Source organism: Phytophthora sojae (assembly GCF_000149755.1).
Source record: "Phytophthora sojae unplaced genomic scaffold PHYSOscaffold_1, whole genome shotgun sequence".
In the NCBI taxonomy this organism is placed as follows: Eukaryota; Oomycota; class Peronosporomycetes; order Peronosporales; family Peronosporaceae; genus Phytophthora; species Phytophthora sojae.
The window spans coordinates 3,148,367-3,171,687 of NW_009258115.1; the positions used below are offsets into that span (position 1 = coordinate 3,148,367).

General features: G+C 54.7%; 10 protein-coding genes across 10 annotated transcripts; 5 read left to right on the forward strand and 5 right to left on the reverse strand.

The window, feature by feature from the left end:
* Positions 1–172: 172 nt before the first annotated feature.
* On the reverse strand, positions 173–2,315 carry PHYSODRAFT_446502 (hypothetical protein; the record flags this gene model as incomplete). Its single annotated transcript, XM_009516386.1, has 7 exons — positions 173–302; positions 420–902; positions 981–1,337; positions 1,413–1,524; positions 1,602–1,699; positions 1,780–1,951; positions 2,033–2,315. Coding segments are annotated over 7 exons (1,635 nt in total), but the record flags the coding sequence as incomplete, so codon positions are not given.
* Positions 2,316–2,549: 234 nt separating this feature from the next.
* On the reverse strand, positions 2,550–3,140 carry PHYSODRAFT_293314 (hypothetical protein; the record flags this gene model as incomplete). The annotated part of the gene is made up of 1 exon (XM_009516387.1): positions 2,550–3,140. One exon carries the CDS (start codon positions 3,138–3,140, stop codon positions 2,550–2,552), a length of 591 nt encoding a protein of 196 aa, XP_009514682.1.
* A 728-nt stretch (positions 3,141–3,868) lies between these two features.
* Positions 3,869–4,093, forward strand: PHYSODRAFT_403678 (hypothetical protein; the record flags this gene model as incomplete). The annotated part of the gene is made up of 1 exon (XM_009516388.1): positions 3,869–4,093. A coding segment is annotated over one exon (225 nt), but the record flags the coding sequence as incomplete, so codon positions are not given.
* Positions 4,094–6,281: 2,188 nt separating this feature from the next.
* PHYSODRAFT_476171 (hypothetical protein) lies at positions 6,282–7,917 on the forward strand (the record flags this gene model as incomplete). Its single annotated transcript, XM_009516389.1, has 3 exons — positions 6,282–6,417; positions 7,206–7,631; positions 7,694–7,917. The coding sequence occupies 3 exons, from the start codon at positions 6,282–6,284 to the stop codon at positions 7,915–7,917; spliced, it is 786 nt and encodes a 261-aa protein (XP_009514684.1).
* Positions 7,918–8,052: 135 nt separating this feature from the next.
* Positions 8,053–9,225, forward strand: PHYSODRAFT_470365 (hypothetical protein; the record flags this gene model as incomplete). Its single annotated transcript, XM_009516390.1, has 1 exon — positions 8,053–9,225. One exon carries the CDS (start codon positions 8,053–8,055, stop codon positions 9,223–9,225), a length of 1,173 nt encoding a protein of 390 aa, XP_009514685.1.
* Positions 9,226–9,589: 364 nt separating this feature from the next.
* PHYSODRAFT_470981 (hypothetical protein) lies at positions 9,590–9,808 on the reverse strand (the record flags this gene model as incomplete). The annotated part of the gene is made up of 1 exon (XM_009516391.1): positions 9,590–9,808. One exon carries the CDS (start codon positions 9,806–9,808, stop codon positions 9,590–9,592), a length of 219 nt encoding a protein of 72 aa, XP_009514686.1.
* A 386-nt stretch (positions 9,809–10,194) lies between these two features.
* On the reverse strand, positions 10,195–10,596 carry PHYSODRAFT_407718 (hypothetical protein; the record flags this gene model as incomplete). The annotated part of the gene is made up of 1 exon (XM_009516392.1): positions 10,195–10,596. A coding segment is annotated over one exon (402 nt), but the record flags the coding sequence as incomplete, so codon positions are not given.
* A 3,013-nt stretch (positions 10,597–13,609) lies between these two features.
* Positions 13,610–14,690, forward strand: PHYSODRAFT_471883 (hypothetical protein; the record flags this gene model as incomplete). Its single annotated transcript, XM_009516393.1, has 3 exons — positions 13,610–13,842; positions 13,923–14,219; positions 14,432–14,690. The coding sequence occupies 3 exons, from the start codon at positions 13,610–13,612 to the stop codon at positions 14,688–14,690; spliced, it is 789 nt and encodes a 262-aa protein (XP_009514688.1).
* A 488-nt stretch (positions 14,691–15,178) lies between these two features.
* Positions 15,179–20,086, forward strand: PHYSODRAFT_343591 (pentafunctional aromatic amino acid protein; the record flags this gene model as incomplete). The annotated part of the gene is made up of 2 exons (XM_009516394.1): positions 15,179–18,941; positions 19,059–20,086. The coding sequence occupies 2 exons, from the start codon at positions 15,179–15,181 to the stop codon at positions 19,940–19,942; spliced, it is 4,647 nt and encodes a 1,548-aa protein (XP_009514689.1). The 3' UTR covers positions 19,943–20,086.
* A 102-nt stretch (positions 20,087–20,188) lies between these two features.
* PHYSODRAFT_471038 (hypothetical protein) lies at positions 20,189–21,017 on the reverse strand (the record flags this gene model as incomplete). The annotated part of the gene is made up of 2 exons (XM_009516395.1): positions 20,189–20,320; positions 20,406–21,017. 2 exons carry the CDS (start codon positions 21,015–21,017, stop codon positions 20,189–20,191), a joined length of 744 nt encoding a protein of 247 aa, XP_009514690.1.
* Positions 21,018–23,321: the final 2,304 nt, after the last annotated feature.

Below are 23,321 nucleotides of genomic sequence, written 5' to 3' on the forward strand. Positions count from 1 at the left end.
CCACATCCCTCGCCTTACTTATTCGTTCTTCACCAGGCGCAGCGTGTGCAGCTTTGGGCGGTGTTCGTGATGCAGAATCCCCCCAATTTTGAGTGCCGCTCATTGCGAGACTTCGCTCATACATGGACGACTCCGCGATTTCAATCATTTTGTGGAGCTTATCCGAGAAACTCATGCGGTTAAGACCTGGAGACTTGGAGCCTGCTTGCGCGAGCAGTGAGGAAATTCTCGCTTCCTCTTTGAGCAGCTGCTGCCCAAATTCACGGAGCTCAGCCATGGACTGATCCATGTCCGTCACGGCACTAGGAGGCGGCCTACTCGCAGCTTCACCATGTAGTCCGTGGTTAACCGCACTTTCATCAGTGTCAATAGAACTCGAGCGAGCCAAAGAGGGACCTTTCCTTCTGCTGGACGGTGACCTGGGTCTCTCTCCAGCAGAATGCCGCTTGTCAGTCGCTCCAGCGGCCTTTGACGTTCCAGGTGACTCGCGTTCTCGCTTCCTTTCTCTGGAGTCTCCACGGTCTTTCTTCCTGTGGTCGGATACTTGATCGCTCGGCCTGTCCCATCGACTGGCAGGATCAGACAGCTTTGTGACTACGACGGCAGTCTGGGGGCGTAAATGGCCGGTACTCATGCTGGTATCCATTGGCCACGCATCATCTCCGCTCCCCCACTCCGCTGCAGAACTCGGAAACCTAGCAGTGGAAATCTTTACCCGTTCGTTGACCAGCGGTGTTAGGCGCGCTGAGTGCGGTCGCGTTGGTGTCTTGGTACCTCGTGATACGATTGGCTGCTCCAGCGATTGACTGCTCGACAACGGCGGGGGGATGACGAACGTCACACCTTCAGTTCCCAAATAGTTGTTTTTCAGAGGACTAAACGAATTCTCCCGAGTGAAGCCTCTGTCACTCTGCGAGCCGAATGCATCGGATGAAGCACCTGTTCGATGGGTCTTCGATCCTAGAGGTGCGTTGCCGTACGTCTTCATCAAGAGACGATCGCGTTGCCCGTTTCCGTTACCCCGCCGCTTCATTTCGCCCACCCTCCGCATATGTTCATCTCTGCTGCGTGGGGGAGGAAGCCTTGATGCCTTTGGTGTTGCGATTCGGGGCTCATCCGCCAGCTTTACAGGGGAAGTGAAGAACGAGGCACCTGGGGCGTCGCCGAGAGCATTTGACAACTGTCCGAACGAACGCGCATTCCCTGGAGCTGGTATCCCCGAGGATGTGTTGGGCCGGTTTGTAGGCGACTTGGGTCGGCGTCGACCAGTGGTGGACTTGAGGCCGGACTCTCCTTTTCTTGCGGTCGCTCGTGGAGAAGTATCGCGGCTGCGGCTACTCGACGCTCCTGGAGTGAGCGAACGCTCTCGTTTGGTTGGAAAGGCTGCCGTTGAACTAGTTCGCTGGGAAGACACGTCCTCGTCCAAAATGACTCGAGCCTTTTCATGAACAGTTTTCGATGGCGAATGGCTCAGGCTCGTCTCCGCGATCTCCCGCAGTGCTGCAGCGGAGAATCGTATAATACCTGTATCATACATAGCGCACGCGTATGTAAGAAAACAGTGCGACGCCTACCGAAGACGAAAGAGGAACGCACGTCACCTTCGTCGACAGGATACTTTGCCATAACAACGGAGATATCCGCGATGGCACCAACCTCGCGCAAGCTCTCGGCCGCGGCTGAGCTATTTGAGGCAAGACTAGGCATTGCATCGCAGGAAAGCAGCAAAACCAGTGAGTTTTCGAGAACAGCTTCGCCTCCAACCGCTTGTCAACGTACCACAACAACAGACTGCAAAACGAACACGTCACTTTCTTATCTTCACGAGCCATGCTCTGTCGGGTGAGGGCGACAGCCAGCTCAATGGTGGGTTCTGCCTTCCGCCGAGGATCATGGGCGATCAAGGACGCAACGGTTGATGGCCCACCGTAGTCACATAACTCAGTCAAAACTGCGCAAGGACACACAGTCAGTCAGTCAGTCAGTCAGGTAGCCGTACGCGCTCTAGCGGATACAGTACACGACGCCTTACCTTCACATGCATAAATCTGGACTTGGCGCGTGAGATTCGAGTACTCGCGATGGATATCCAGAGACGCGAGCACCAGTCCGAGGATGCTCGGATCGCTCATCGACAGCATTTCGTTCTTGCTGACGTCGCTGGTCTGGGTCAACACGGCAAGGCATCCACACGCGGACGCCTGCAAGATGGCGTCTTCCGGGAAGCTCAGCAGCGCCTGGGCGACCGTGGGGACGATGCCGTGCTGCAAGAAGAGCTCGACGGACTCGACACTGAGGTGGCACAGCTTGCGCATGAGCACGCAGCCGTAACACAGCAGAACTGCGTGCGAGGCGTGCGTCTGGATCGTGTCGAGCAGAAGCAGCTCGCCCTTCTGTTCGTGGATGCACTCGGCCGTGATCTGCGGGGCCGACCGGATCACGCGCAGCAGCAGCGACAGCGAGTTTTTCTGGCATCATCATCAACACCACCAACAACATCAAGAGCGTCAGCAGACAGCACAAGCCCAGCCAGACCAAGCACGGAATACTCAACCCACCACAGCTACTGCGTCGGCATCTGTCGCAGCGATCGCCTCCAAGATCTCGGTCACCTGCTTCTGCGTGTGGGCGACCGAGTCGCTCAAGTCTCGTTGTCGTCGCGAAGACGCCGGCTGCTTCTGCTGCGAGTGAGGAGACGCCTCGGTGGGCTGTCGTCTTTTGGTGGGGGCAGCGGCAGTCGCTGCAGTGCACGCTCTGCGCTGCGTGGCCTCAGCTTGTGCACCTGGAGCGGGGGCCTTCTCCTCCAGCTCGTCGTCGAGGCTCGTCGTCCGGGGCCTCGCGCCGTCGCGTCTGGTCGTGTCCACTGCGGGCCGCTTGGACTTGGCGCCGCTGGCCCTCGCGGTCTTGCTGCTGCTGCTGCTGCTTCTGGGCGTCTTGCTGTCGGGCGACTTGGGCGGCACGAGGCGGTCGCGCCCCACGCGCTCCTCGACGCGGCCGTCGGCGTAAAACACGTCGACGGCGCCGCTGGAGCGCAGGCGCTGCACGCGGCCGAGTCTCTTGGCGCCGCCGCTGTCGCTGGGCTTGGGCTTGACGGCCACGCAGTCGCCCACGCCCAGCTGCTGGCTGCTGCTCGGGCGCATGGCGTGCGTCGCTCGGATCGATCTTCTTGGACAGGCACTTTGGCGAATGACTCTTGGGCCCGGATCGGCGTCGCTTGAGGGGCCCGCCAGGAGTCCAAGAACTTTTACGGCAGGCAGCCAGCCAGCCCGTCGGCCATTCACCCGACCATGGCGCCCTGCGCTGCAGCCCGTCCAGCTTCCAGCGATTCGGCGCCTGCGCTCGCGATCCTCTGGAGCTGCGACTCGAGGAGGACGTATACTACACGTATACTACGACACCAGATGGTAAAAAACTTGCTTCAAAAGTGATGTTGAGGAAACTCTGAAAATTTCGGGAAGCTACATGTACAAGGTGCTATTATACGCTAAGATGGAATGACTCATTCCGAATGAGTGTACCGGTAGGAATGAGAAACACCAGAATGCAGGACGTTGATATGGATTTCACTAGAGGTGTTCTATAACTGATCAAAAACCTCTTTATTCTCTAAATTGTCGCCATTGTTGGCGCCTCAACCCTCTAAATGGACGCCGTAGTAATAAATCCAAACTGTACAGTAATGTGCGTGAATATCGGACGGGTCTACAGCTAATACCCTTGTATAATTTATAATTCTGGGCTTACGATGTGACGAGATGGTGATAAGCAAAGGTTGATGTCGTATTCAGCGGTAATTTGAATATAGGCGCGCTTTCGCCACTTTGATTTCCTTTAAAAGCGTTCACTTCCTCATTTGCGATCAAAGCCTCAAACTACCAACCAAGGTATCATCCATTGTATCAAGAGGTATGTACTATCAGAGAAAATGTTGTATGCGCTCGACCAAATAGGAGAAGGAGTAGATGAGCCTTATAAGATTGACATTCTTACCGCTTTGATGTGGTGTGAGGACACCTGGTCGAAGGTTACTGCTGATACCATACAGCATTGCTGGTATCACTCGGGCCTTATTAGCAAGGCCGCCATCAATTTCTTGACGAACTAAATAATATCAATACATTCCTTTTTCTTAACCAATCGGATTCAACTTATACTCTTGGAGACCTTATATATATCAGGCGTCCGGTATTCACGCACATTACTGTAGTCCTATGGCCCTTACCCTAGCTCCTCAAGCTTCACTGGCTCCCCAGTCTTCCTGGAGTGCCCTATACAGGGCAGGCAAGGCTCGGGGGAGCTCAGTCTTAGATTCACACAGAAGAGCATAAGCTTCACTATCATAGTATATGTTGGTGGCTTTGGGCCCACGTTGGTGTTCTGTCTGTAAATCCTCGCCTACTACACAAACTCATATGTTTTTCTCAATCACTTGCCTGCCTCCTGAGGAGGAGGCCCTCCTCCCACGTATGCCATTGCTACCACTACTCCCGCCACAACAAATCGAGCGAGGAGAGAAATTGTATTTGGGATGCTAAGTTGGAACAAAGAGTTTGCAGTAACTGCAAGTTTGTGATAAATAAGGTAGCCACAGTGTTTTACAATCAGCGCAGCGTACATATATATTTTACGAACAAATAAAATATTATGATGTCGAGACAACTAGGGGCTATGCAGTAGATACCAAGTAAAAGATAAAACTGCAGGCATGGTGGCAGGATATCGGGACAACAAATATTCCTATAACCTCACTGTATTGAAACTCACGTACAACCTGAGGGGATGCGATTCTGCTAATACCAATGAGAAGAAGAGTAGGAACAGACAATACCGCGCCCACCGTTATTGGTTTAGTTCTGATTGTGTGAAGAGAAACAAAACAAGAGTACGAAAATGCTGGAGGGGTACCAGGTAAAGAAAGCCCTTGTGCACCTAACATATGAAAATGTAGCCATCAGATGTGTAGCCATTTCTTTATCTGCTCAATTCTTTAACTGAAACAGCGTCTTAGACGAGCGAACTTTTATATAACAAAGCCGTGCTTTGCACGGGGAAGCTCTGGATTTTCGAGTCTGTTTTCCAATTTTTTATTTACATGTATTGTGCTTTGCAGACTTTTGGTACTTCGGACTGTAACTTGAACGACTTATCGAGCACGACTTATTGATAAATCGTACTCGAGTACGAATTGCTGAAGTCGTGGATGGCAGCACTAAGTAGTGCGCATACACCATCTCCTGCATGATTTAGCACATCCAGCACCTTTTGGCAATTTTAGAAAGTGCCATTTCCGAACCAAACCGGGTTCGAGACTCGACTTAGCAGCTCGCATTCAAGGTCACTATGATTTACCGCTAAGTGCGAACACTAGTATTGCACTACATACTGGATGCAAAGCACAATACTTGGGCTGTCTACAGGGCCGCTCGCTTGATATGGGTCGTGATGTTTTGATGAACGTTTACAGATACAGTATTGCCCCACTTGTGTTATTCACTAAACTTCGTCTTCAATATATTTAATAAAGTAAAAGGGATTGTAGGTATCATCAAGCGCACGTACAGTTGGCGTTTGTAGTAGGTGGCGGCTTTCTTGATCGACGTCTTTGGCAAAGACTCTTTGCTCAATGAAGCCACCCAGTTTCGCCGGTTGTGCCTTGTCGATCGTTTAGATTGCTCGTAGGTGATCCTCTTTCCGCGCAAACTGATTATCACGTGGTGTTTGAGGTGTAAGCCACTCACTACCAATAGGAAACCGGAGAGCACGCCAAGCAAGGTATCATTAAACATGGTATTGAGTTGACATGGTGTTCCGCTGAGTTTCGACTTGTCGATCTTAATATTCAAAGGGTTAACGCGAGACTTTGATTTGTTTAACACAATGATATAAAACATGATCATGATTATTTTTAATCTATTAGAACTCAAACCGAGTAGGTGATCTATTGCGAAATTCGTTGTTGTATTTGTGCCCACTCAGTGATTTGGAGTAATATTCACTCTGTTCCAATGCTACTCTTTTTTGCAGTCCCTAATCAGTAGTACTCGATGAGTTTCACCCAATGAATGCGTTAAGTCCGATGCATTTTTGCCAATCGGAAGCCTCGCTGAAGTAGGGCATTTTTCCAACCGTTCCGACTATATTTGGTTGGAATTTTGTCAGAATATTTTTAATGCCATACAAATGTCTATATAAATGCATATCCCCAAAATATCCTTCAGTTTCCAACCCGAGTGGTCGGTACATAATTTTTCGCTTAGAGTGAAAAGAGCAGGCAGGCTAGCATGTCGATCGCATCGCTTGCTCCTGCCAACAGCAAGAAGGCCAGGACGACGGCGATCAATTCGTTCACGACGTTCCTGGCCGCGGAGAGCATGACACTCGAAGCCACCCACCAGCTCATCGACGGGGATAAGACAGGTAAGGTGTGGTATAGCAGTACACACAAAATCGTCAGTTGTGGTAACTTGGCTACAAACACAACAATAGCCGAGCTGGTCGGCTTTGTTGGCCTGCGCCGGGTTGCCCCCGAGCGGTTCGGCCCAACCGGGACAGCGGGTGTCTCGCCTCTCGCCGAGACCTGCCAACCAAGATCACTCCTCCGGAGAACCGCCGAGTTCGACGGCCTCCGTTCACTAAACCCTGTGCCCTCCACCAAAGGATGGACGACGGCGCACGGAGCGCTTTTTACAGGTCGCCGAGAGCAAAGGCTTCTCGACTCAGCGATCAGTGCCCGGGACGTACGGGAACACCGGCTCGCAGCGGTGGTGAGACTTTCCCTCGCGCTTGGCGAGACTCGCGCCCAACCCGGGTCGACCTTAATCTCTTGGCGCTGCCAGCCGAGTACCCTACAAGCTATGCCTCTCGGGTACCGGCAGTAGACATAATCCGGCCCCGTGCAGGGACTTACCGGAACGTGTACACGTGCTTTAGGCCAAGAAAATTCTGCTCTGTTGTTTGTTATCTCTGTCGGGCGCCCTGAAGGGGCACCTCCACTATTCCTAAGCTCCTATACAAATACCAAATGAAAGTGGGCGGTTTTGGATCTCGGCCGACTCTTCGCTGAGCTCGGCGACGCCTGAGCTCGGCTGGTCTGGATGAGCTATCCGGACAATTCTTCGAACTCGGCTGAGCCGGATAAGGTGTCCGGATAAGCTGGTGAACTCGGCTGAGCTCGGCTACCGGTACAGTGTACCACTCCAGCCGAGTTGGTCGCGCAAAATCTGGTGTTTCCTACACCACATTGCGTATTATACTAGACAAGTATGCATATTCGTTAGCCACATCAGCTGAAAAGGTAAGAGCGACCAATACGTGTCTAGCATACTATGGCAACGTCAAGAATTGGCTAGTAGATAAGTACCCACTGCAAGGAGCTTTAGTTAAATCTCAGCTCCAAAAAATTCTATCTGGGCTGGGTAAGTATTGTAGCAACCGAGAGGAGGTCGGCGACGAGAAGAAAGCACCTCCGTGCTCTAAACAAGACTTAGAAGCTATGGTGTCTCTACTGTACTCAACGGCTGCAACGGAGAGTGAATACCTCGACGCGACCCTCGTCGTGATGATGTGGTACCTTTATGGCCGTAGCTCGGACGCAGAAACAGTCGAGAAGAGTCAGCTATTCATCTTGCCTGGTAAGTAATTAATGATCATGGTCTTAACAGAATTAATCTAACCGTAATTGCATTTATGCTAGGCGGAGTCTTATTTCTTCGATTTAAGAGGGTTAAAACAGCTTTACTACAAGGCATCTCCTTATTCAAGGACCCCACGAATTTCTTGACATGTCCTCTGCAAGCTCTGTCTGTGGCGCTGGTTATGCAGAAGGCACCAAGTCACCGCATGTTCCCTCAATTCATCGCCAAAAGGCGCAGCACGGATGATATTGACGATGCACAGGAGCTTACACTGAGCTGTTAGAAGTTGATGACAACCAGCCTTCTATGGAGGAATCCGAAGCTTCATCGACAAAGCGGGCCGTTCCTGGTGCACAAGCATGCGTCAACAGATTGCTGGTTAGAGTTAAAAAAACTCGCTGATTTGCGAAGCATTCGTATGACGCCAGATCTTACCTCTCATTCGTTTCGACGTGGTGGAGCCATGCATGCCAACGACGGTACCTTGGCGGAAAACTGGATTATCGAGCGCGGGGGCTGGCAGCTGGACCGCGTCAATAAGGCCTTCGGGTACATGCTTGGTACAACCCAAGCCGACCAAAAGGTGTCCGGCGTCCTGAGTGGCTGGAAGCCCAAGGACGGTGCGCGGCTACCAACGCTAGCCGCTTTGGATACGCCAATCTTGGCCCGCGCTCGCAAGTTGCAGCAGCTTCTCTTTTCCAGCACGATGGCGTTCGCTGACGCCGCCTTGAACCTCGACGACGACGTCGCAGATGTCCTTACGGCTACCCTGTTCATGCATTACCCGGACATGTTAGTGCTCTGCCCAAGCAGCCCGCTCATCACGAAGATACGTGAGCTCCTAGCAGAACGAGCCATCGGCGAGTCCGAGCTGCTGGCATGGAGCGTGACAATTAGCAAGGCATTCGTGACACCTCAAGCATCTGAGCCTTCTGCTAGTGCTGGTGAGGAGCCGTCGCCTGCGTTGATTGATCTCATCAAGCGCCACTCCGAGCAGATCGATGTTTTAATCCTACAGAACAAACGACTCGATGAGCGCATATTAGCTGTTGAAGCACACCTCAAGACACTTACCAGCACAGCCGCAACTCAACCAGCAAACACCGACGCCACGCTTCCTGCCTCCGAGCAACCACCGCCAGTTGGGTCTAAGACGACACGCCCGAAGAAGAAGGGAGCCCAGTCGTTGTCGGCGATCTGGTTCGAGTGGTTTACAGCGGATCCTCGCGTGTATGCGTCGCGTTCTGTAAAGAACACAGCGTTGTACGAGTACAGGCACATCACAGGGTATCTCATGCTCTTCTTACCTGAAGGGTTTGCGCTGGACATATCGTCGCCTGCATACAAAAGCGAGGTGCTCGAGCTTGGCGATAAAGCACAACTGAACGCACTCACCTTCTTGAAGTCGCACGGCTCCTCCGCAGTCGCAGCAGGTACAGCATTGAAGGCGCTTCGTCAACTTCAGAAACTTGGAAAACTTGACCAGCTCATCACACAGTTTCATGAACTTGTCGACCGTGGCTCCGTTGTCGATCCAACTCCACCTTCAGCATTGCCGTCCTTCATTCGCCTGAAACCTAAGCAAGATTAATCTGCCGCTGTAATACATAGCACAAAACACGCACTAATAAAACCAAAGTTAAGGTGACCTCGCAGCACTGATCAAGCAAGGGTCAACGCCATTAAATACATAGATGACAACAGCATAATTGGGATAAACCTCTTCGTATATTTACTTGCATTTGACTGCCACTATAATACAAACAACACTGCACGAAACATAACGTCAGAAGTGGGCATTCATCAACAAAAGCGCATAACAGTTTACCTTGCGTCTTGTTGGCTCGAAGACCGAGCCGCAGTCCGCGTGGCACTCCCTAAGATCAGCCCCCACTACGCTTTTTGACAAAACTTTAGTCCGACACAAATTTACATTTGAGAATTACAATCTTGACCTAAACTGGGTAGTGTTTGCGGATGCCCTGCACGAAGCCGTCAAGGTACTGGCACTTCGGGACTGTGCCGTTGAAGTACCAGGACTTCCACAGGTACATGTCCAGGTACTGGTCCAGGCGCTCCTTAGGGACGCCGCGCATAGCCTTGATGTAGCGCTTCACGCGCACTTCCCACGTTCCTTCAATGCGGTTCGTATGGGCCCCCGTCTTGGGGTCCATGAAGAATTTGTCGTGGTTGACCCACTTGTGGGTGTAGTTCTTGCCCTTTAGCCACTTGTTGTTCTCCAACGTATGCTTCCCGTTGACAGAAACATACGAGGAGAACTGGTCGGAGATGATGGTCAACCCGGCCATGATATGCTTGCCGATGAGAGGAGACAGCGTCTCTTTTTGCGGTCGGGGCCAGTGACGATGCCGAACCACCGCCCCATGGCCCGATCGACACCGCCGAAGAGCCAGTAGTCCTCGTGCTGCTTGCCGCGCCCGAACTTGGACTTCTTCTTTAGGCTCGTCTCGTCGATTTCGACGGTGTGGCCCACGCCGCCGATCTGTATAAACATAGTTAGCACATATGCCACATATTGTAGTCGACTATTAGGTGTGCATACCATCATGCTGCACTGCAGCATCTCGGCGCAGCAGATGTCGCGGCAGAAGCCGTACCAGTCGATCGCCGTGACGTCGGAGATGCCCAGGAACTGCTCCGTGGTTCCGACGGGGATGTCCGACGCCCAGAAGAACATCAGGCGCAGCACAGTGCTGTACGCTAGCTTGGTGCCGTCGAAGAAGGAGCCTTTCTTCAGGCTGAGCTCCTTGTCCGGGTGGCCGCTACGGCGGCATCGCCAGCGGCGGTCCTCGTCCTCCGTGCCGCGTTTGTAGACGCACAGGTTCATGGGATAGTCGCAGTACTCGCATGTCTTAGAGGAGGCGAGGAGGCCGTGACGCATTAGGAAGCTCACGGCAGTGTCCTCGCTCGTGGTCGCCGCCATTATGTTGTCGAACGTGAACGGGAACACCGCCGGATCCGCCACCGCGTACGCGTACGGCGAGTTGTACACGACGGGCTCCTTGGGCGCGGTGTTGGGCGGCGCTCTGGATGCGCGCTTGCGTGGCGCGCGTGCAGAGCGCGGAGTCGTCTTCGAGGTTGATTTCTTGGCTGGGGCCATGGTGCGTTGCGTGTCTTGGGGCGGGGGCTCTTTTCGAAAGTGATAGTGTTTGTGTTGTGGCGGCATCGCCGTGGGCGCGAAAAGTGGGGGTGCTCCTCGGGTTCACACGAGTACGCGCGCAACGCAAACTGATACATGGGTGCACTTAATATGTAATTTGTGTCGTACTAAAGTTTTGTCAAAAAGCGTAGTGGGGGCTGATCTTAGGGAGTGCCGTCCGCGTCGCCGCCGCTGCTGCTGCTGCCTCGTCGTGCTGCCGCTGGTCTCGGCGATCGTCACCCCGCGCAACGCAATGCCGCAGTGCACGTCGCCGCTGCCGCTGACCTGCTCCTGGGGCTGCTGGCCTCGGGGGGTCATACCCCGCCCGAGGCCAAGCCGCCGTCCGCGTTGCCGCCACCGCCCGCCTGCTTCTGGTGCCACTGACCTCGAGGGCCATCACCCCGCCCGAGGCCGAGCACCGTCCGCGTCTCCGCTGCCGTCGTCGTCCGCGCGTTGTCTGGCTGGAAAGGCTGAATGAGAGGGAAATATTACTGGATAGTGTGTGTTGTCACTAAATATGTAATAGATGTCATTAAAGTGATTTGGCCGAGTACCGGTACTGGTTGGACTCCTCGGTCGGACAGTTGGAATTTTGACGGTATGGTTCGTTGCAAAGTGAAATGGTGGTGAAAGCAACAAAGCAACGGAGATTTGATATTTCCGAAGTCACTCAGTATTTTACGACCATACTCGGTTCTAATCGAGTGCATGGCACACACAAAGCCGCTTAATCTCTTCGGGTAGACTACTTAGGCTCACTTATTTAAGATGCTAAACACTGTCGCGTCATTATCATCCCTCCTGCACCTACTCCTTCGATGTCGCGACGGATGCGGAACATGCTGCGGATGAGGACCGCAACGCTTGCGGTCACGCGTCTTCGCATCGAAGCTCGCGGCAGGCTAGCAGCAGACGCACGCCGCGCAGGCTGGGCTTCATTGAGCTGAATTAACCAGGCAACTGTCGACTGCTTCTCCGCGGGCCCTCGAGCTCCACTGTATGCAGGCATGTCGTTTGTTAGTTAACCAGGCTACTTAAGTACACAAGTGGACTCGGCGCCACTGCCGGTGATGTCGAGACCAGCGCCAAGTAAGGCCAGAAGTGTCCAGTTTGACCGACAAGTACAGCGTGCTGGGTGGTTGCGAAGTCATTGAGCATTTTTCCAGGTCTATTGTGAAATTTCCGATATAGCGCCAAACTCCGATTAGATCAGTCCTACGCCCCGAGCTAAGCTATTCGGACTTGCTAAAGCATTTAACGAAGATCACCTTCAATAGCGAGTAGCTAATCTCGGTTGGAACGACCTCAGTCTTCGACAAGTGTATCATAGCAAAATCGTGTAGTGCTAAGAGTCTGATAGAGCGCTGTACAAACTCGTTTTAAGGTCTATTGGAAGGGTGGGGGGGGGCGTCGGCCTGTATAGTACAGGTTGTAATGAAGGCTCCACTGCAGCGTGTTCATTTACAATACAACTCATCAGAGCAACGCGATTGAGATCCTCGAACACTAGTCATTGGGCGAAAGCCCCATGACGGCGATCTTACTTGCAGTGTTTCCGGCGTCCTTGCCGCTCAAATATTTAAATGAGGGCACGCTAGCAAAGTATATATTGGTGTGCTGATGAGGCATTCATCTCACTTATATCACGTTCTGCTATTTGCTTCCACAGTTTAGCAAAGATCCTGCTACGGTTTCCGAATACGGTAGCTTCGTTTTCTTTGGTAAGTATACCTCTAGTATTTAATACTCTGGTATGTGATATTACAGGTACATATGGTTGTTGCTCGAGTGAGTGAGTTTCATGACCATCATTATGTTCGATGTGTATTGAGGCACAAGCAACATTCAGTTTTGTCGTGAAATGATTGCATCGGTTTAACGCAAACATAAATCTATTATGGTGCTATCATTTCAAAATTGGTAGGGGTTTCGGGATTCACCCAACAACTCTGGATTAAAATCCAGAGAATAATGTTAGCGTTTTACCAGCCATCTACTCGCTTCCAGTCGTTCAGAAGAGCTGGAATCACTGGTTGTCTGCGTTGCTAGTTGCAGCTCATTTGGCAGCGCTCACTTTTCAATTTTCACTTCTCAAGCCTCCAAGACCTCATCCAGCATGGTTCGCGCTATCCGCCCCCCTCGCCCTACCTACACGAACTCCCAAGTCTCGGGGTTTTACTTCCGCCCGTGTCGCGACGAGAACGACGAGGTGATTCTCGAGTATTTCTGTTGCCGTTGCGGCACGGTTCGGAAGCAAACCCATAGGAACGGGTACTCCAACCTGATGCAGCATATCAGGCGGGAGCACCCTGACTACGAGACCGTCATGCTCGACGCTACGACGGCGGAGACAGGCTCCATCGTGAACTTCGTCCGCCACTCGGCGCTCAACCTCCACGGCTGAATGGTTTGGATTGTCATGTGCAACCTGCCACTCTCTTTTTGTGAGAGCCGAGAAGCTCGGCGGTACGTGTATGCATAAGGTCATTGTGTTTACATTACTACGGAAACTAACAACTTTACTTTATGGATGTTATTCAGCTACTCCAGCCTGGACCCCATCTCGGAGGAAACGCTGCGGGCTGGCATGGACGGGGTCGTCGTCGCCGTCGAGCGTTCGATTGCGTCGGAGCTCCCAGCACGCTTCGGCATCATGCTCGACGGCTGGACACACGCATCTGAGCACTACATCGCCGTGTTCGCGAGCTATGAGGTGAACGGCTGTCCCAAGACAACGCTACTCAGCATGGCCCCGCTGCTGGACGCGCTGGACGACGATCTCTCCGCGCAGGGCCATCTCGAGTTTCTAGCGACCATGCTGCCGCGCGATTACGGCGTACAGCTGGCGCAGTGTCGCTTCCTCGTAGCTGACAACTGCGCCGTAAACCGGCGGCTGGCAACTCTTATGAGTCTGCCGCTTGTTGGTTGCGCAAGCCACCGCCTGAACCTTGCTGTTCAGGCGGACATGGCGTCGCATGAGGAGGCCCTGGCTGCTGTGCAGGCGCTCATGGTAAAATTGCGTACTCTCACCCAATCTGCCAAACTACGGTAAGCGCCAATGTGTATGTGTGGTGTGTCAATATGTCCCTAACACAATTTGTGTACTTTTGTAATTTTTTACAAAATAGGTTGAAAACACCACTTCGGCCTGTCATTCGCCAGGACACGCGCTGGAGCTCTACGTTCAAGATGGTACGGCGCTACCTCCAGCTCCTCGAGTTCCTTGACGCCGAAGACGACGACCTCATGGACCTGCTGCCGCCGCCGGCGATGAACAAGCGACTGCGGGCATTGTACCAGGAGCTGTGCGACATCGAGTCGGTCTCGAAGGTCCTTCAAGGCCACGACGTCGACCTGCTGAATGTTCGCGAGTGGTTCGACGAGCTGATCGCTGTCAAGCCACAATATGGGCGCTACATTGGTAAGTTTATAACTGTTGAATTTGTGTTTAATATTTTCACTAACAATTGTATAATGGTTTTTATTTTGCAGGGCCTCGGGCCAACATTGTGCACAGCCCAGATTTTGAGGCTGGGTGTGTACGCGTTCTCCGCGGGAAGGCGCAGCGGCTGACGCGTGCTGAAAAGGCCGTTTTGCAGCCCTTCGAAGCTGCCAGACCGGACGACGCGGCCGCGAGTGAGGAGGAGGAGGATCCAGCCGCGTCGTTCGTGGAGCGTCTTCGGAAGCACCGGCGGCTTGCACAGGACCGTGTCAAGTATGAGCAGCTGAAGAGCATCCCACCCACGTCGAACGTAGTGGAACGCTTCTTCAGCATTGCTCGGGTGACGTTTGGTCATCAACGACACGGCCTGCTGCCACGCACGCTTGAGACGATTTTGTTTCTCCGCCAGAATCGGTCGTACTGGGATGCAACGACTGTGGACAATTTGAGCTAGATGATAAGCTAACTGGTGTCTTGTTAATAGACTTCATGCTTTTCATAATGGCATTATGTATTGTGGTACGTTGGGGGCAATGCCATAATGTCAGGGGATAATTTATTCAGCAACGCACAACCTACTAAATAAAAATGCCATATTCGGAGGCCCTGCTCGGCACAGCGGTGCCTTCGAAAGGAGGGAGGTGTCACTCCGATGATTGTCCGGAAAAGTCGTACTTATCCTAAGCCCCGAGAGCACCAAATATCGGCATGCATGCATGCAGTTCCCTGTAAGGCATTGCATTGCTGGACGCCTTCACTTCGCCCAGCTCCTTGCAGAGGAAGATTCTTATGGGTCAACGCAATGTTTAACTTTTTCAGAAAAGGGGCAATAGGACCCCCGCTTTCTAACAGTGCCCCCTGCTCTCCAATTAAGCCCAGGCACCACCAAACACGACGCATTTGCGCATTAACGCCTCCACGCCCCAGATCTTCCCCGCCGCCATGTCCGCGCCGCAGGTCGTCCCGTGCGGCTCGTACGACATCGTGCTGGGCTCGGCCCTGCTGCAGTCCCGCTTCGTGGCCGAGGACCTGCTGCAGCGCATGCCCGGCACGGCCACCTTCGTGATCCTCACAGACGCCAACGTCGGCCCGCTGTACGCCGAGCCGCTGCGCGCGCAGCTGGCCGATCTGCTTGCGGCCCAGGGCAACGCCGCGCGCCGCGTGCTGCTACACGCCGTGCCCGCAGGCGAGGCGTCCAAGTGCCGCGCGATGAAGGCCAAGATCGAGGACGAGGTGCTCTTCCCCAACCGCTGCCACCGCGACACGTGCGTCGTGGCCGTGGGCGGCGGCGTCGTGGGCGACCTGGCCGGCTACGTGGCCTCCACCTACATGCGCGGCGTGCCGTTCGTGCAGGTGCCCACGTCGCTGCTGGCCTGCGTGGACTCGAGCATCGGCGGCAAGACCGGCATCGACGTCGAGGCCGGCAAGAACCTGCTGGGCGCCTTCCACATGCCGCAGCGCGTCTACATCGACCTCAGCGTGCTGCACACGCTGCCCAAGCGCGAGCTCATCAACGGCATGGGCGAGGTCATCAAGTCCGGCGCCATCTTCGACGCCGAGCTCTTCGAGCTGCTCGAGACGTCGGCCGAGACCATCCTCTCCCTCTCCGACATGGACGTCGTGCAGCGCGTCGTGGCGCTCACGGTGCAGGTCAAGGCCACGGTCGTCACGGAGGACACCAAGGAGATGGGTCTGCGCGCCATCCTCAACTTCGGCCACAGCATCGGCCACGGCATCGAGGCGCTGGTGCAGCCCGAGTACCTGCACGGCGAGTGCGTCTCCATGGGCTGCATCAAGGAGGCCGAGATCGCGCGTGGCATGGGCGTCTGCACGTCGGCCACGGTGGGACGCCTGCGCCGCTGCCTCGCTGCTTACGGTCTCCCCGTGCGCGTGCCCGACCACGTGGCGACGCGCGATGTGCTGGTCAAGATGGAGGTGGACAAGAAAAACAGCCAGGGCGTCAAGAAGATTGTGCTGCTCGAGGAGATCGGCAAGGTGCTGTCCAATCCGTACGCGCGCGCTGTCAAGGACCATCAGATCGAGCTCGTGCTCGAGAAGCAAGTGCGCATGGTGCCTGGCTCGAAGGCCAACGGTACCATCCGCGTCCCCGGCTCCAAGTCCATCTCGAACCGCGTGCTGCTCATGGCGGCCCTCGGCAAGGGCTCGTGCCGCATTACGGGCCTCCTGCACTCCGACGACACGCAGGTCATGATGAACGCGCTGCAGAAGGTCGGTGCCAAGTTCTCGTGGGAAGACAACGGCGCTGTGCTGGTCGTGGAGGGCACCGCCGGAAAGTTTGCCACAGTGGCCGACGGAGAGGAGATTTACCTTAGCAACGCCGGCACAGCTGCGCGCTTCCTTACGAGCGCTATGACGCTGGTGCCCAGCGAAAACGACGGCACGGTGGTTGTCACGGGCAACTACCGTATGAAGGAGCGCCCGATTGCGCCTCTGGTGGACGCGCTGCGCAGCAATGGTTGCGAAATCTCCTACCTTGAAACCGAAGGCTGCCCGCCAATTGCCGTCCGTGGCACTGGGCTGCGCGGTGCCACCATGCGTTTGGCCGCCAAGGTCAGCAGCCAGTACGTGTCGTCTGTGCTCATTAGCGCGCCGTACGCTAAGGAGCCGCTTGTGCTGGAGCTTGAGGAGGAGGAACCGACCTCGCTGCCGTACATTCTCATGACCACGCAGCTCATGCAGCAGTTCGGCATCCCGGTGGAAACTCTCGCCCCCAACCGCTACCGGGTGCCTTGCGGTGTGTACGAGAACCCGAAGGAAGTGTCTGTTGAGGTGGATGCCTCGTCGGCCACGTACCCGTTGGCATTTGCCGCCATTACGGGCGGACAGGTGACGGTGGAGGCTCTGGGCAACACGAGTCTGCAGGGAGATGCCGCTTTCCACACCCTGCTTCGCTCCATGGGGTGCACTACTTCTCAGGATGCTACTTCAACGACGGTGACTGGCCCGCAGGACGGTACCCCTCTGAAGGCCATGGACATTGACATGGAAACGATGACGGACGCGTTCATGACGGCCGTCGCTCTCGCCGCAGTGGCGGACGGCACGACAAGAATCACCGGTATCGCGAACCAGCGCGTGAAGGAGTGCAACCGCATTGAGGTTATGGTGACCGAGCTGCGCAAGATCGGCGTGGAGTGCGGTGACCTGCCTGACGGCATCTGGATCACGGGCACTGCCGGCAAGACCGACCACTTGAAGAAGGCGCTGATTGCATGCCACAACGACCACCGTATCGCCATGAGTTTTGCTGTCTTGGGCTCCGTGGTGGACAACGTCATCGTCACCGACAAGGAGTGCACGGACAAGACTTACCCGGAGTTCTGGGACCACGTGCAGATGCACCTTGGACTCCAGGTAGCCCCTGTTGTCGAGGAGCACTCGAAGAACAGCAACTCGGATGACACCACTGTGCCTGGAATTTTCCTGATTGGCATGCGTGGTGCGGGTAAGAGCTCGCTAGCGAAGGCCGCGTCCGCAGCTCTGAAGCTGAATCTTCTGGACACGGACAAGGTGTTGGAAAAGGAGCTTGGTGAGAGCATTGCCGACTTTGTTGCCCGCCACAACCACACGTGGGAAGCTTTCCGCGAAAAGCAGAAGGAGCTGCTGCTGCGCCTTATCGCTAGCCCGCCGCCTGCCACGGTCATTTCTTGCGGAGGCGGTGTCGTGGAGACTCCTGAGATCGTGGACGCGCTCGCCAAGTACCCGTACGTGGTGAACGTGCACCGTGACATTAAGGATGTTCTGGCGTACTTGGACACTGCCGAGGAATCGCACCGCCCGTCGCTGGGAGACACCCACGCGAATGTTTGGGCGCGACGTGAGCCGCTTTACCAGCGCAGCGCTACGTTTGAATTCGTGGTGACTGCTGGCGACACGGACTACCCGCGTATCGATCGCGACTTTGTCCGCTTCCTCTCCGTTATTCTTCCCGGTCTGCCTACGAGCTTCGACTACCGCTCTGCCTGCCGCGCGGATACGTTCTTCCTCTCACTGACGTTCCCCGATGTGAACGACGCGCGCCCGATTATCAGCGACATTACCAAGGGCGCCGATGCACTGGAGCTGCGTGTCGATCTGCTGAAGTACCCCCAAGACACGAAGTTTGTGGCTTCTCAGGTCGCACTTCTTCGGTCACTTTCGACGCTCCCGATCATCTTCACCGTGCGCTCGAAGGGCCAGGGAGGTGCTTTCCCTGATGGCGAGGAGCACGAGCAGAAGATGTTCGAGCTGCTTCAGCTCGGTGTCCGCCTGGGCTGTGAGTTCGTGGACGTGGAGACGTGCTGGTCGCGTAAGGCGCGCGAGCACTTGCTCGCTCACCGCCACCGGTCGGCCATCATCTCGTCCTTCCACGCCGTGCAGAAGCCGACGTCCGAGGCGGAGACGACGGCTATTTTCAATGAGTGCTACTCGCGGGGCAACGTGCAGATCGTGAAGGTGGTCGTGAAGGCCTATTCTCCCCAGGATGCGCTTATGGTTGACCGCGTGGCTAAGGACTTCGCGAAGGCGTGGCAGCAGCAGATGCCGATTATTTCTCTCTGCACGACGGAGGCAGGCAAGCTGACTCGTATGCTGAACCGCACGCTCACGCCGGTGACGCACCCGCTGCTGCCTGCCGCCGCGGCACCCGGACAGCTTTCCGTCGAGGAGATCATGACCCTGCGCAAGCAGCTTGGACTTCTCCCAGGTATCTAATCTGTAGACTTGTGATAGCACACGCCTGCGCTTGATGTGTGTGCTCCGTAAACGCGCATTATCTCACTTTGTCCATGCTTCCATGCGCCTGTTGTTTGCTGTTTATCAGCGCGCGAGTTCTTCTTGTTCGGGTCCCCGATCCAGAAGTCGCCGTCGCCTGCGATGCACAACGCGGGTTTCGAGTCCACGTCTCTCGCTTCGCTCTTCACCTACGGCCTGCATGACACCGCGGACGTTGTGGAGATCGTGCAGCGCATGCAAGCTCCCGGTACTACCTTTGGTGGTGGCTCCGTCACGATTCCGCTGAAGGTGGACATCATGGAGCACCTGGACGAACTGTCGCCGGCCGCAAAAGCTATCGGCGCAGTGAACACTATCATGCGCGAGGACCGCAACGGGTCACCGTACTGGAAGGGTGACAACACGGACTGGCTTGGCATCCTGCGTCCCATCAGCAAGCGTTTGGCCACTCTCAGCGTGAGGAAGCCTGCTGCGGAGCTGACGGCACTCGTTGTTGGCGCTGGCGGCACTTCCATGGCTGCGTCCTACGCGATGCGTCAGTTGGGCGTCGGCAAGCTGTTCATCTTCAACCGCACTCTCGAAAAGGCCCAGGCCGTGGCTGCTCGCTTCGACGCGGAGGCTTTGTCGGAGCTTACTCCCGACACGCTGGCCCAGGTCGATGTGGTGGTGGGGACGATCCCGGCGCAGGCAGGATTCCAGCTGCCCGACTACCTCGTGGCTCCGCGCGCCGACGGGGGCAAAGTAGTGGTGCTGGATGCAGCCTACATGCCGCCTATCACGCCGATGCTGGCGCATGCGCACGCTGCGGGCGGCGCCGTGTGCATTCAGGGCTACGAGATGCTGTACGAGCAGGGCATCGAGCAGTTCTACCGCTGGCACAAGGCCACCCAGGTGTGGAACGTGAACGAGGAGGCGATCAAGGAGGCGTGCCGCCAGCACGTGCCCGCTGACCAGCGGCTCTCCAGCGCCTAAACAAGTGCCTGTGGACAACCCAAGCTAAGCTGCTGCTTCGTTCAAGGTTAGACAAGGTCCTTGCATCCCCGGACCAGCAAGAAAAAAAAACTTGGTAAGATACAAAAATATCAAGGTGCGCGCATTACATTCGGGCAGCTTTCCATCTCGACGCAGACCGCTGTCCCGGAAGCCAAGCAGCCCCCGTTTCCGTGCGAGGACGAATAGTTGCTTTTGGTCTCTTGCTTCCTTCCTTTAGTCGGCCGTTTACTTGGCGTCCAGCGCATGCCTCTTGGATCGCGAGACGATCATCGTGGCGCCCGCGCAGGCCAAGGCAGCTCCGGCGTAGTGCACGGGGATGGAGATGTAGCAGCCGTTGGTGTTCATGTTGGCCAGCGCCTGGAACGCAGCAGATCAGCACACAAAGAGTCAGAGAGGAGCAAGCTACCAATATCCACAGCGGGCAAGAAGACTGCCACCGTACCGACAGGGCCACGCCCATGTGGATGACGAAGACGGCGCCCACGGCCAGCGCGGACCGCTTGCGGTAGCCGTCGAAGGCAACGACCATGAGCGCGACGTCCAGCGCCGTGAGCGCCAGCGTGGAGATGGCGGCCGAGAAGACGAGCGGGATGCTCTCGCACGAGGCCGAGAAGGCGGCGCCGCGCGAGCCCGTGGACGAGCCCACGAGGCTGCCGAACATGAGCAGCGCGTGCATGACGGAGAAGCCGACGCCGCCCGCGAGCGAGGACGTGATGTCGTTGAGCGGCAGCTGGTGCGAGGACGTGGTCACGCGCTTGACGGCCAGCTCCGTGCGTGTGTAGAGGTAGAAGAAGAGCAGGCGGAAGGCCTCCTGCACCACGACGCCCACGGGCACGGTGGCCGACAGCGACGTCTTGAGCGGCGGGATGATCTGCCACAGCGTGGCCGTCACGAGGATGGCCACGAGCCACACGAAGGCGCCGCTGAGCGCCAGGATCACCAGCTGCGCGCGCTTGGCCACCACCACGAAGAAGAGCGCGGCCAGCGGGCCGAAGCCCACGAGGATGCTGCCGAAGAACAGCGGCCAGTTCACCAGCCCGTCGTGCAGCGCCATGCTCGCGTACGTCTGTTGGCTAGGTGGGCGGGGTCTCTCGAGCGGGGTCTCGCACGCGGAGAGCTGTACCGGCAGCTACGTTCAACGCTGCTGCTGTTGAGAGTCGCTTTGGCTTTCTGGCTTTACCTGGGTATGCGATTTCAGAGGGATGTATGTGGAGTGAGAGGTATTTTTGGGGACGAAGTCCCCCCTATAATCATGAGACTCCGTTTTATGGAATTTTACGCCTCTTATATACACTCCGCTTTACTTTTTACATTAATTCTGCGAATGGGTTAGGGTCACAATTTAGAATCGCTCACATAGGGACCAAAAAATGAAAAAATACCTCGGTTAAACAACATTTGGATGCTTATCGGAAGGTGGTGTCGGCATGGATTTATATGAGCTGAACCGACGTCACTATCTTTAGATGCCATAAAACCAGAGGGTCGAAGTTATAAAACAGCAAATTCGACCGTTAGTATGGAGGACATCAGAAATAGACTTAAACGTGACATTTTACCATTATTTGGACCCGCTTAGGACCCTTTATTAAGCCTATTTGCCTTTTAAACCTTATGCTGTCGTAAGAAGGGTCGCTCTGCGGCCGTTGGTAAGAAGTCTGCGATCGCTTGACCAGCGCACAACAGAGAGTCCAAGCATCGACAAGCAGAGCCTCAAGGAAGCGCCAACGCTACGCCAAGTAGCAAGCAGCTTTGCATGCTGAGGACCGGGTACTGTCGAGCAGCAACTTCTCTAAATACATTGAAGGCTATGCGCGGATGACGAGCTGGACGATGAGCTGGGGTGTACGAGCCGGAGTCCATGTCGGTGTTTCTTGGTAGCAACAATGGCTCTCTTTTGGCCCGTTCGAGCTCGCCTGCTACTTCGCTTTAAAGAAATCAGACAGCTCCAAGTCCTTCCTGCACGCTAAAGGCGCCGATTATTTGCTCCTTTCTAGTCTGCGTTAATTCATTCATTGCGTTGCTCATGAAAAGATGTTCGACTAAGCAAATGCATTAGCCCACTCAATTACAGTTCTGTTGGGTCGATCTCGGGCGTCACAGCTCTGCTTTGATACCCTACATGCATGTGTGATGGTACGATATCGGGCTCAACTACATTATTTTGAGCTAGTTATCGTTCATTATATATGTTTCCTTATTGCGCTCAACGTGCATGAGGTTATCTACCTACGCGTGCAGACTGACAGTTTTGAACAGCCGTGCATGCCATAGTCGCGGCAGCAACATTGGCCATTGCGGCTGCGTGCAGATGACATCTGGAGGAAGAATTTCAACATGGATCGCGATAGGTTACTGGAATAATTCGCTCGTATTTTCACTCTGAAAATGAACACACCACGAAATTGAAGCATCGAAAGTTAACCCCTTATTCACTTTTCGTTGTGCCAGTGTGCACATTCTGCTATTACACTTACCTAAGTAAGTAAAATACAAGTGTTCTGGCATTCGAACCACAGGTCAGGTGTATCAGGCTACCGTTAATAACAACGTATGAATGGTACTTATGTTGCTTGCAAAATAGCCAGCAAATCGGGGAGCGTGAAAGGGGAAATAAAGCGCTAGAATTTGCAAGCGGCTTTGTACTCAAATTCCACAAGTGGGGACGTCGTCCAAAACTCCTTGGTCGGCATAGTTTTGGGGGTCGACCCCTAAAGCAACATGAGCGCAGCGACCGTGATGCTCCGCTAGTTAGGAAAAATGTGTGCTACACCAAATTGCACTTCAACCTGGAGCGGACAAGACAAGAATCCGCACCGGTAAAGTTTAACCAAAAGCTAAAACCTATTTTCACTTTATGTATTGCAAGGTCGAATTTGGCCCCAGCTAGCTGTAAGAGCGTGCATGTTTTCGCTAGATGGAGATGATCGAATTGTGGATGCTGATTGGTAAATATCAGCAGCATTTTATTGTCTCTAGTAATCTCGAACGATCTTGCCGTATCGAGATGGACTCCAGTGGAGTCACTGAGGTGAAGAAACCTGGAGATGACCGAGGTGATTTATATTTTAGCCATCTCCATCTAAGTAGCAAACAGGCTCTAAAGAGTGACCTATTTTGTTCCTTTTCCGTCAGGGACGCTTGAGCCATGAACGTTGGCATAAATGCACAACAATCTCTGCACAAATATTGTTTGGGGTGCGCTAATGAGTGCCAGGCAACTTGATACCCGTCTTGTGGACGTTGAGTGCTGCGCAATGTTTTGCTGCTTTAAATACCTTGTTCTTCAGCTGCGCAACTCAAAACTGCTCGTGGTATCGGAATATGCTGTCCTGTGAACAAGACCGCCGGTAACACT